General features: G+C 46.4%; 1 protein-coding gene across 1 annotated transcript in view; it reads left to right on the forward strand.

Moving 5' to 3' along the window:
• The window catches only part of LOC124550936 (esterase FE4-like), a 128,007-nt gene that overhangs the window by 55,249 nt on the left and 59,576 nt on the right, over positions 1-13,182 (forward strand). The window contains exon 5 of the mRNA XM_047125744.1: positions 4,843-5,042. Within this exon, the coding sequence (XP_046981700.1) occupies positions 4,843-5,042 (200 nt within the window). The remainder of the gene's footprint in view (positions 1-4,842; positions 5,043-13,182) is intronic.

The raw sequence follows: 13,182 nt of genomic DNA on the forward strand, positions 1-13,182 counted from the left end.
AACAGTGCATATTATGCCAGTTTACGTTACCGCCGTTGGTGAATGACGCTTCGGCGCTAAATAGAACGCTTGCAAAAAATCTGTCATTGTCCCGTAATTCCTCTTGTGCCCAGTGGCAGAACTGTACACGACGTTCAAAGTCGTCGCCATGCAATTCCTGGTGCATAGAAAAATGGAACGGGTGCATTCGATGTTGATGTAGCATTCTCAACACCGACGTTTTTGAAATTCCCCAATACGTCTGCTACTGATGTGCGGATTAGCCGCGACAGCAGCTAAAACACTTAGCTGGGCATCATCATTTGTTGCAGCTCGTGGCTGACGTTTCGCATGTGGCTGAACACTTCCTGTTTCCTTAAATAACGTAACTATCCGGCGAACGGTCCGGACACTTGGATGATGTGGTCCAGGATACCGAGCAGCATACATAGCACACACCCGTTGGGCATTTTGATCACAATAGCCATAGATCAACACGATATCTACCTTTTCCGAAATTGGTAAACGGTCCATTTTAACGCGGGTAATGTATCACTAAGCAGATACCTTCTGCACTGGCGGAATGTTACGTGATATCACGTACTTACACGTTTGTAACTATTAGAGGGTCATCTATCACAAAGCGAAAAAAGTGGTCCAAGTAAAACATTGATATTTCTTCCACACGAATATGTAATAAAACATGGGGGTCCCCATTTAGAAAAACGCAGTTGATACCCGTTTGACCGATGGCAGCGCCATCTAGCGGGCCGACCATAGCGCCATCTGGTTTTCCCCTTCAAGCTAGACGAGTTTCGTTCTTTGTAGTTTTTTCGTTTGATGCTTATTTCGTGAGATATTTGGCCCAGTCACGATGAATGGACCACCCTGTATATGCGCTGCCGACCGCAGCGTCATATTCTGCCTGTTTACGTATCTCTGTATTTCAATACGCATGCCTACGCCACTTCTTTGCGCTTGAGTGTACATATTTATGTTATGGTAGAACATTGAGCGTGGATTGCTACTTACTTACATTATTGTCTCTCTGTAGTGGCATACACATTACATCGTTGCCAACTGTGTTTTGACTGTCGGTCTATATTTATTGAATTAAGTTAGTAATTAATACGTAATGACGGTAATCTGACAGTTATGGAGCTACGATGTCATACGCTTATCAAATATAAGCACTGTTATACAGATGATCTATACATTATTTGTTTGCGCGTACATCTATGGCTGCCGTATGATTGCAGTAATCTATGTTTATAGCGATAGTAGGTGCTATTAATTTATAGTGGTTTATTGAATAGGGGTTTTATTTCACGTGTGTGCTTTTGTTAACTTCTATTTTCGATAAGTTTTCAGGAATTGTTTCCTCGTACATTTTGAGTTTTCGCTCTGACATTCGTTTTCAGATTACTTCTATGAGCAACGATGTCAAGGTCCTGTTTTGATGTGCATTATCTTTAGCTATGCACTGCGCTTTGAATTTATCCGCTTTATTTTTCGAGCATTTCAATAGAAATTATTAAATATCACTCGACACGTACACGGCACAAACAGAATGAAAGCTACATTTCCTGGATTCTCCTTTTATATTGGTATTGCGACGGCGCAAAGCTGTTTCTTCCATATACGACATAACGCATTTCCTTTTTTGGATATGAACTCACGAAATGCCGTATAAGACAGCAACCAGTTTCATTTTCAAAATAAATAATTCCTAAGTTCTAAATTTTGTAATTTTTCCGAAACTTGTTATCAGATTTTGAAGACTGGAACGCCACTGAATTTTTCTTTTTATAGACTACATACTAGCAGCATAAATTACCATAGTTCGATTTGAAAAAGCGAAGTTGATACCGATATTTGTGTAATTAACATAGCTATAATAGATTATACGCGATTTAGTAAGGACTCTCTCACAGATCATCTCAGTGGAAATACAATTACAGTATCACAAAACGTTCCGAAAATATCTGCAGTGAACTGCTTAGCTGAATCTGGCTTTGTACATACTTTTTGTGGCAATAAATCTTCTCCCCATTTCATATATTTCTGCACTAATAGTGATTAAAAATAGAAACTAATCTAAAATCATAAAAATGATTAATATAACAGCTTTTGCAAGTTTAAAAATTCTTCTCTGACTTATTTGAGTGCTGTGAAGCACTGCGCGCATAAAGCTGTTCAGGAAGTTCAGAAAACCAGCACTCGTGGCAGAGCGCAAACAGATTCCATTGCCTTCTAAGTGCATCTCGCTTAAGGACAAAGTAAGGGAGATTACGCCCGCCCAGTTAGCTGAGCGGTCTAGCGCACAGCTTTCCGGCTTGGGAAGGAGCACCTGGTCCCCGGCGGACTTGTGTCGAGGTCCGGTGAGCCGGCCAGTCTGTGGATGGTTTTTAGGCGGTTTTCCATCTGCCTCGGCGAATGTGGGCTGGTTCCCCTTATTCCGCTTCAGCTACACTATATCGGCGATTGCTGAGCAAAAAAGTTCTCCACGTGCGCGTACACCACCTTTACTCTACAACGGAAACATAGGGGTTACACTTGTCTGGTGTGAGACGTTCCATAGGAGGGGGGGGGGGGGGGGGGGGGTCCACCGGGGGCTAAACTTCACAATAATCCTGAAAGAGTGAGTCGTTGTGGAGCGGCGGGGGGCTGATGTGGACTGCTGTAGTCGTCGACCTACAATACAATACAATACAAAGGAGATTAGGGTCCTAGCCATACTGGCTACAACTTGTCTCTCGCTTCCTTCGGGAGTGGAATAGGTTCAAATGGTTCAAATGGCTCTGAGCACTATGGGACAACATCTGAGGTCATCAATCCACTAGAACTTAGAACTACTTAAACCTAACTAACCTAAGAACATCACACACATTCATGCCCGAGGCAGGATTCGAACCTGCGACCGTAGCGGTCGCGCGGTTCCAGACTGAAGCGCCTAGAACCGCTCGGCCACTCCGGCCGGCATTGGAATAGGAAACGGAATGACCAGCAGCGGTAGAAAGCATCAAACACTTTGCTGTAGACACATCTGCAAAGGCAGATTATGTGGTGCACATGTAGATTTAGTTGTAGATGCAGATTTAAAAGTAGATGTAGATTTCCATGCAAGTGCAGGTGCAGACACAGATGCAGATGTAAATATACATGCAGATAGTGATGCAGATGCAGATGTAGATGCAGATATTATTGTAGATACAGATGTATATGTTCTAACATTCTGCGTGGTGTCTGTTTGATCTAAGTCGTGTCTCCCTACCACTTTCGCGCAACGACGCTCTGAGCGTGTTTTTTAGGGAATTGATTAGTTTGAACCTGGGACCTGTTGCTGGTAAGGAGACGCCAGACCACACATGACATGTAGAGTTCAGTAGAGTTCAGTGAGACTAGCGATGATATAATCAAATACTTAATGATTTCAGCCTCAGCTCCACTGCACTCCCTGTAAAAGAATCTTAATACTAACTAAATTTAGTGGAAGGCGTTCAAGGCTTTTCTATTTTTAGTTAGCTGATAAAATAACGTCGAGAAAGTAGTTAAGTTTACTATTGGAATTTTTATTCTACTCACAAAACATTGTTTATAAATTGCACTATTGATAGAAGGAAATATTTTAATACAGGTTGATAAAAACCAACTGCGTTCAACAAAAATGTGAACGAATATTCCCTGAATGGGTTTCTAAGTTCTATAATGGATCGAAGGATGACCTTTGCCTTATCACATCTGTAATCTAGGTTTAAGTTAAGTTTCATAAAAGAGAAAACTATCAAAATGGTCTACAGTGACCCTCAATTATCTTTAATTACTTATTTAACTTGTCGTAAATTACAGTGGGTGATGTGGCTTCTCAATAATTATATAACAGAAAAATCATCGCGTTTCAGATTTTAACTTCTAATAGCAAATGTGAATACCACGAAGTTTAATTGACGATCGACACTAGTATTACGTAGAAAGAGGATGTAACAGATGAGACTTCTGCAGTTCTGAGTGAAGCCTTATGGCGGCACGGCGTGCGTTCATTGCCTTGTCGGTGGTCAGTCAGCGTCAGGGGGCGGCGGGCAGCGGGCGGCGCAGCTCCACGCACGTCGCCATCTCGGAAGAAACTCCTCTCTAACTTCTCCTTACTACAATTTACCGAAGTTCGTTTAAGAAAAGCTATCTCGCTGTGTTTTCAACTGACCAATCAGGGTCTCAATGTTAACCTTAAGCTCCGCCTACAAAAATTCTGTCTGTTCAATGAGAAACGTTATACTTTTCATAGTGGTGCAATGTTTTTAATGTTTGCTACGTAACAGAGACGCGTACAGTCTCACACTAAAACTTGCAGCTGGTGTGGTCCTTTTAGTGTTATCGTAAGATCTATACTGTTCTTCTGGAGGGCTCTATCTTTTAACATGGGCTGGAGGTGGTCTTGGCGGTCGGCTTCTGTTCTCGTTTTTCCCCTCGGAACTGCGTCTGTCTCACGGTGGGAAGGTATGACATGCATTTAGGCGTTCTTGTGTTAGTCTGTGGTATTCCATTTGCTCACTCGTTGATCGTATTACTTTGGTTAATTTAATGTCAGGATTTATTCAGAGCTATGTGACATATTGCCGGATTTGCTATCATGTCAGGGTTTTCATGGTATTGGATTTGCCTGACACCTTACAATATAGATGGAGATGTAGCTGTAGATGTAGATGTAGATGGTGATACAGATGTATCTATAAATCCAACTGTAGATGCAGATGTAAATGTAAATGTGGATGTAGATGGTGATGCAGATGTCTCTATAAATGCAACTGTAGATGTAGATACATAAATGTAAACGTAAGGTCACTTTAGCAGCTTTCGGTATGGCAGGTCTGTTCCGGAGAGCCATCGCCCAGAGTGGAGTGGCGACCGGAGATGGGCCGTTCACGAAAGACGTGCGTGCGAGGTCCTTCTTACTGGGAGAGCACCTCGGCCTGAAGACGCAGGACTCCAAGGAGCTGGTGGAGTTCCTCAGGAAGCAGCCTGACAGGCTACTGCAGGAGAGCGCCCTATTCGGCCGTACAGAAGAGGTACCGCGCCACATTTCAGTGTCAACAGTGTATGCACCTCTCTCTCTCTCTCTCTCTCTCTCTCTCTCTGTGTATGTATGTATGTTATGTGTGAGTTTCAAAAAGATATTTCATAATGTGTCACCAAACTTATTTTTTCTGAGATGAAAAGGAGTCCTATACTCGAGGTCTGAGTGTAGAGGAGAAAATACAGTAGTCCTTCGTCGTTATTGTAGGCAAGTGCCGTGTAGAAATGGTTCGCCTTTGCCTTCCTCCGATGTTTTATAGCATGTCAAGTGCGCATCGTGCCGTGTCGATGACTCTGATAATTGTTTGTACACTGCACTGTGTTTTTGTTGTGCCAGCACATAGCCTGCTGGTCTCAGACACTACCAAAGGGACCACCACGTCTAAAGGCCCCAGTCGATTAATGGATCAACAGTGTCTCATCCCCTCATTTCATGAGATTCCTTGAGAGGTTTAGAATTTAATCCAGGATATCAGCGTAAACACTGGTCATCAGAAACTGTACACCATCGTATGTCCATATGGTTGCGGGGCCTCGGCTGTTCATCTTTCAGGCCTCCAAATTTCCAAACTGTTATTTTGTGGGCTATCTGTTTCGGTTATATATTACGCCATCTTATTACGTGTAGGAAGATTCCAATCTCAGTTCTGGTCAAAATAGGGGCCAGCATTCAGAGACTGGTATCTGTAGATTTTTGATACAGCCATCACTTAAACATCACCGTCATCACCGTCATTCATTAAGGCACCATCCCTGCCTCCTATCTATATAAATACTGGCAGTGAAAAATTTCCACCACCATGATTCGAACTGGCTTACCACCGAGTCGCGTGCCACTCCGCAGATGAGCGTTAGTGACCTCGTCTATGGAGGCGGGTTTTTCTGAGAATGCTCTGATAATGTTGAAGTCATCGCTGTATCAAAAATTTACAGACACCAGTGCTGGCCCCTATTTTGACTGGGATCGATGTTGGAATCTTTCTACACGTCGGTCAGGGGGCCTGACTATGGCATGATACATCGCCGAAACTGGTAGCCCAATAAAATGTTTGCAAATTTAGACAGCTAAAAGATGTTTGATTTGACATTCTTTGAGCCACCATCTCTGCTCCCCTGGCCGTGTAAATACTGGTGGTAATAGTTTTCCATCAACAGGATTCAACTTACCACCGACACGAGTGCCAGCACGCAGGTGGGCATGAGTGACCTCGTCTACGGAGAGTAAAGAAAATTTCGCCTGCTCTGACTTCCCATCTCGATTCCTTGCACACTGGAAACACAGAAGCGAACAGTACAAAATCAGCTACTCCTAACAGACATGACGCTAATACTGTGTAGCACCCCCTCTTCCCCTGACAATGACCTCAATTCTGCGAGCAAGAAAGTTTGCAAATATTTTTCAGGTACGCCTAATCCAGCCAAACCACTCATTAAGGATCAGATCCCACAGATCTAAGAAATATTGGGCGTGTGTACATTCCTACGGACATTACAGGACGTTTCCTGTGGGATTAAGAATGAATGGTTTAGACTACCAGTCTAGGTGCATAAGGGACCCTGATTGTCCATCAAGCCACGTACGTACACTATGTGATCAAAAGAATCCGGACACTCCCAAAAACATACGTTTCTCATATTAGGTGCAGTGTGCTGCCACCTACTGCCAGGTAGTCCATATCAGCGACCTCAGTAGTCAGTAGACATCGTGAGAGAGCAGAATGGGGCGGTCTGCCAATTTCACGGACTTCACGTCGTCAACTGATTGGGTGTCACTTGTGTCATACGTCTGCTCGCGAGATTTCCAACACTCCTAAACATCTCTAAGTCCGCTGTTTCCGATGTGATAGAGAAATACAAACGCGAAGGGACACGTATAGCACAAAAGCATAAAGGGCGATCTCTTCTGTTGACTGACAGAGACCGCCAGCAGTTGAAGAGAATCCTATCTATCCAGACCGCGACAAAGGAATTCCAAACTGCATCAGCATCCATTGCAAGTACTATGACAGTTAGGTAGGAAGTGAGAAAACTTTAATTTCATGGTTGAGCAGCTGCTCATAAGCCACACATCACGCCGATAAATGGCAAACGACGCCACGCTTGGTGTAAGGAGTGTAAACATTGGACAACCGAACAGTGGAATAACGTTGTGTGGAGTGACAAAAAAATGGTTCAAATGGCTCTGAGCACTATGGGACTTAACTGCTGTGGTCATCAGTCCCCTAGAACTTAGAACTACTTAAACCTAACTAACCTAAGGACATCACACACATCCATGCCCAAGGCAGGATTCGAACCTGCGACCGTAGCAGTCGCGCAGTTCCAGACTGTAGCGCCTAGAACCGCTCGGCCACTCTGGCCGGCGTGGAGTGACAAATCACGGTACACAATGTGGCGATCTGATGGCAGGGTGTGGGTGTGGCGAATGCCCAGTGACCGTCATCTGCCAGCGTGTGTAGCGCCAACAGTAAAATTCGGATGCGCTGGTGTTATGGTGTTGTCATGCTTTCATGGAGGGGGCTTGCACCCGTTGTCGTTTTGCGTGGCACTATCACAGCTCAAGCCTACATTGATGTTTTAAGCACTTTCTTGCTTCCCACTGTTGAAGAGCAATTCGGGGATGGCGATTGCATCTTTCAACACGATCAACCACCTGTTCATAATGCACGGCTTGCGGCAGAGTGGCTACACGACAATAACATCCCTGTAACCGACTGGTCTGCACAGAGTCCTGACCTGAACCCTATATAACACCTTTGGGAAGTTTTGGAACCGCTTCTTCGTGCCAGGCCTGACCGACCAACATCAATAGCTCTCCTCAGTGCAGCACTCCGTGAAGAATGGGCTACCATTCCCCAAGAAACCTTTCAGCACCTAACTGAACGTATGCCTGGGAAGTGGAAGCTGTCATCAAGGTTAGGGGAGGGCCAACACTACACTGAATTCCAGCATTACCGATGGAGGGCGTCGCGAAGTTGTAAGTCATTTTCAGCAAGGTGTCCGGATACTTTTGATCCCATAGTGTATCCGGGCGTAACGTTGCGAAGTGTTATGAAATGGAACGATCATGCAAGAATTGTAGTAGATAATGCGAATGGTCGATCTCGGTTGATTGGGAGAATTCTTGGAAAGTGTGTTTGATTCATAAAGGAGACAGCGGGACCAGTGCTGTAGTACCTCTAGAGTGTTTCGGGTCCACACCAGGTGGGACTGAAGGATGACAACGGAGCAATTCAGTGGTGGGCTGCCAGCTTTGTTAGTGACAGGTTTGACAAACTCGCAAGTATTACAGGGATGCTTCAGGATTTCAGGCAGGAAGCCCTGGAAGGAAGGCGACATTTTCTTCGAGGAACTCTATCGCCAAATATCAAGATGGTATCTACACAGTACAAACGTAGTGTGTGGCGATTAAGTTGGGAATGTGGGTCTCACCGGGAGCGTGCAAGGGATAAATCCCTGCAGTCGCACTATCCTCTATGACCTCGGTGGCTCAGATGGATAGAGCGTCTGCCACGCAAGCAGGAGATTCCCGGCTCGAGTCCCGGTCGGGGCACACATTTTCAACTGCCCCGTTGTGTGGTGGGGTTGATCTGCTATTCTGTTATTCTGTGCAACGGATTAATGTGTGATGTACTCTTTACCCTGTGGCTCCTGCAAGACGCAATTTCCACCCCCACACTACTACAGAAGTCAGACAGACGCTCTTAACGTTCTAAAGAGAAATGCCTGAAAAACTTTCATCAATAAATATCTTCTGGAGTCGTCCACTGTAAGGAAATGACACAAAAAGATTTCTTACGTAACTAGTGGGATACTTGGGTACTGGAGTAGTGCTAGTTAGTGTAAGAAAAACATAAAACTAATGAAAATTATTATTTATTTTGCAACAACTCTGAGAAATCGGAATGGCACTTTTAGTTACGAATTGAACAAGTTATATCCTGGTTCTTTTCGGAATATCAAGTTACCTCTCAAGGATAGGATTCGCAAATGAAATTTCTATACAAAGTTTAAGATTGTTATTGACTTGGCAGAATGGCTTAGAAGCGCTCCTACTCAACTTCAATAATTATCCTTTAGAATGTTGCTAGGTACGGTCGAGGCTGTCGTGCGTGAAATGCAGTGAAGTGTACTGTTGTGGAGGAAATATGGGGCTCGCAAGAGCTGTAGCGGACAATAGCGTAAGCTGCGATGACTGCTGTCTGCGCCGCTCGCTGCTGACGAATAAGATAACTCTCGTTCTATCTGGATTGGCCTCCGCCAGTAAAACTCTCCCTACGTCTTGATGAAGTCAGAGACTCCTATTCGCCCCTAGTCAAACTATTGGCGTGGTACACCGGTCAGATAACCAGTCCACTGTGATGCCACTCAAAAATTCGCTCGCAGGCGTTTAACTATAACTCGGTCTGTTCACACCGCACAATAAGTGTGTCGGCCAACACAGTGAAAACACTTAATCGCAAGGACTCAATATAGAGTCGCACTTTGATTCGCTCTCGACTGAGGTGCTCTCCCAGTGAAGTACTCAAGAGAGACTTGTTCCTCGCTCCAAGAGTGACAACGGAACGGCGCCTCTCCACGCCAGACGTGAAGGGGTATGTCTTTCGGTCTCTTCCATTACTCCTTCAGCTCAAGGCGTCAGAAGTATCGTCTGCCAATCAGCATTGCTCTTCCAAAACGGGAGAATGACGTTTCGTTTAAGGCGACCAATCCGGAAATCTGTAGTATCGGCGTTTGGCGTTTGCTGTCTCCCTGTGAAAATCTCTGAAACTGCGTGATATATTGTGAAGAATGCGTAGGCTGGGTGAGCCCACACAATGTAGCGGAATTTGCTTTTAAGCAGAACACAGGGCCCTTCCCCCTTTCACTCGGGCACACGCTGTCTGCTCCAAGGGCGGCCGAGGTTGACTTGTCCTCTGAAGGGACCAGCCTCCCGGTGTGTGGTCTGCCTCTCTTGAACCTAAAGCTCCTGTGACCGTCGTGTCTGGAATGTATGTGTGTACGCCAGCCTCGAGTATTTCAACCCCATGAATTCATACAACTTTGACTTTATCTTATCGAGTTCGGTTCGAATGAAGTGTCTTGATGTGCGGAATATGATTGTGAGGGCGGAATATGTAAGCAATGAAGGTCAGGAGACCACCACGTCTTACACTGTTGATGTCGGCAGCTTAGGGTCTGGATGTAATTATCTTTCCACTATTGACAAAGGCTAGAGAACCGGAATTTGAAGCTGGCTGCAGAACGATCTTACTGCCGCCAGCGAGCATTTCGTTTAAGGACTACGAAGACAAGATAAGAGGGTTCGTACAGAGGCATATAGACAGTCGTCTTTCCCTCGCTGTCTTTGCGAGTTCAACAGGAGAGGGAATGACTAGCAGGGGCCCAGTATACAGCGTGTGCACCGTATGCTGGCTTGTGTAGTATGTAGATGCAAATGTCCACAGGCGGTCGCGTGATCAGCCCGTACCAGTTCCAACCAGTCTACATCTCCACAGTGCTAGTGGACTCTTTTAACGAGGTGTCCAGTATTTTATCAGGTGAGCTGATAATCCTTTAGAGGAAACTAGCGGCGCTCCACGTCCTTTTCTGGGCACAGTGTCGCCGTATTTTCTTGGCAACGACATGGCAAGGTCAGCTCTAAAAGGGACCTCTACATTGATGAGCCAAGTCCGCTCCCGGTAGCTCAGTTGGTCTCAGTTCGGCGCTAGCGGCCGTGCGAAGCGGCGGTCCGATACTTCCGTCTGTGCGGCGTGTGCGAGTTTTGTTAACTTGTGGACTTAGGCTGCGCGCGGGCTAGTAACAACGATCATGGCGAACAAGTACAGGAAGACTACATTACGATTCAATTTCTGCAAAGACTACGAACGACCAAAGGCTTTAGCAGTGGAGCGATTCATTCGAGAGGAAGTCAAGATACCGCCAAACGATATTGTCGGAATTCACCTGTCCATCATTAGCCCCACGGTGTATGTTAAGATGGTAAATGACGCGACGTGTGAGAGAATTCTACAGGCGACAAAAGCAGATCTCCGATTTTGCCACGGTGAGGGGAATGTCGGCACGGTTACTGTAGGACATGCTGGTCTGGGTGTACGGACAATACGTGGGTTTTTGAGCTTCCATTTGATCTCCCGACTGACGACGTTATCGAGGCTTTTAAGCCATACGGCACGGTACATGATCACACAGCAGAACGCTGGACACAATTCGCCACGTACCCTGTTCTTAACGGAGTGCGACAGATCACTATTGATCTTCAGAAGCATGTACCGTCCTATCTGACAATTGGTGGTTGTCGGGCGGTGGTGATTTACGATGGTCACCAACGTACATGTTCTGGCTGTGGCCAGGAGGGACACCTCAGGTCGAACTGTATGCAACGGCGGATTACTCAACTGCCTTCAGATGTGCGGGAGCCGTCGCCGGCGATGACAGTACTACCGATCACCTATGCCGAAGCCCTCACTGCGTCCGCTGATGAAGGAAAGGACACAGCCCCGATGGAAGATAATGATGGCACTCTCTGAAACCTTGTAGCAGACGTCGGGATGACAGAGGATGCTGCTCCATCGAGCATACAATCTACGGCGACAACATCAGATGAGACCGAACTCCCACCAAGCACACCGATAGTACACGAAGCAGTTCCAGCTACTACGGATGCTGTTTCGTCTGGAACGCACTCTGTGACGACAACATCAGTTTAGACCGAACTCCCGCCAAGTACAACGATGGGACTCGAAACACTTCCAGTTCCTACGGATGCTTTTTTGTCGGGCAGACGTGCTTCCCTACAATCTGAGGACACGGAAGGAAGGACACGCAGACAACGTTCCCCGAAAAGGAGGAAACGGCGGAGTCGCACGACATCTCCTAGGGATGACTCCCCTTGCCCCGACGACGATGTGCCTGTGGACCAAGACGACACAACAGCCTCTACGACACAGGACGAGGCAATGGAAACTGTTCGATCAGACCGGCAGCGGTCTGTCACATTGCCGGTACCGGGACGCGGTGATGCTGAAGAGGAAGCACAACCAGTTGGCTCCCCAGACGCAGATGCTGTGGCTATGGACACGAATATATCACTGCCTGCAAAGATGTGGTATGACGATATTGAGGAGGCGCCGGACGTCATACAGAGGCAGCCGGCACTCACGAAGACGGCCTAATTATTGCTGAAGGTGAAGGGAGATGGGCGAGAGAACGTCTTATAACTCAGCCCCAGCGCCGATGCAGGGAGATGATGTTGCGGCGCCTACACAGAGTGGGATTCAACGCCATGCGAACCGTATTGCGACAGTAAATATAAATGACGTGCGTTCACCGGCCAAAAGACACCTACTGAAGGAAACGATTTGGGTATCTGATGTGGATTTTGCTTGGCTGCAGGAAGTCCACATAGCTGCACTCCCATACATCGCAGGCTGCCAGTCCTATTCGTCACATGGAGATCACAATGGGAGTGGGGTGGCAGTTAACGTGCGAGATGGCTTCCCAGTGGGAAACGTGTGTTATCTTCCGTCGGCCAGGGGAATGGCTTTCACGACGTTTGGGACACGCATCATCAATCTTTATGCGCCGTCGGGAAATAATCGGCGGCGAAAAAGAGCGCGAATTTATGCAAAAGACATTGCCTCATTATTCCATGGACGTTATGAATGTGTAATAATTGGTGGAGATTTCAACTGTGTTCTCAGCCAGAAAGACCAATGGCCGCAAGCAAACATCAGCCAGGAGTTGCGACTCGTTGTCAACGACCTTGTACTTAGTGCCACGTGGGAGTTACGTCATGGAGCTGCACCGGGATACACCTACGTGACAAGTCATTCGGCGAGCAGGTTAGATCGCATTTGTATCTCACGGGCTCATGCAAATGATGTCCAGGACGCCGAACGCTGGCCATTGGCATCACAGCGCTTACATCTGTACGGTGCTTCTTCCCCGTAGAGAGGTGTGGAACAGTAAGGCCCCGTGGAAACTAAACATTCAACATCTACATGATCCTGAATGCCGTCAACGGATCCTTGAGACATGGACGATGTGTGAGCGAAGGGTTGGAAGGTATGCGACGAAGCTTGATTGGTGGCTGACTTGTGCTAAACCGACGCTTCGCCGTACGTTCATCTC

The sequence above is a fragment of the Schistocerca americana genome, chromosome 9, assembly GCF_021461395.2.
Source record: "Schistocerca americana isolate TAMUIC-IGC-003095 chromosome 9, iqSchAmer2.1, whole genome shotgun sequence".
Taxonomy (NCBI): Eukaryota; Metazoa; Arthropoda; class Insecta; order Orthoptera; family Acrididae; genus Schistocerca; species Schistocerca americana.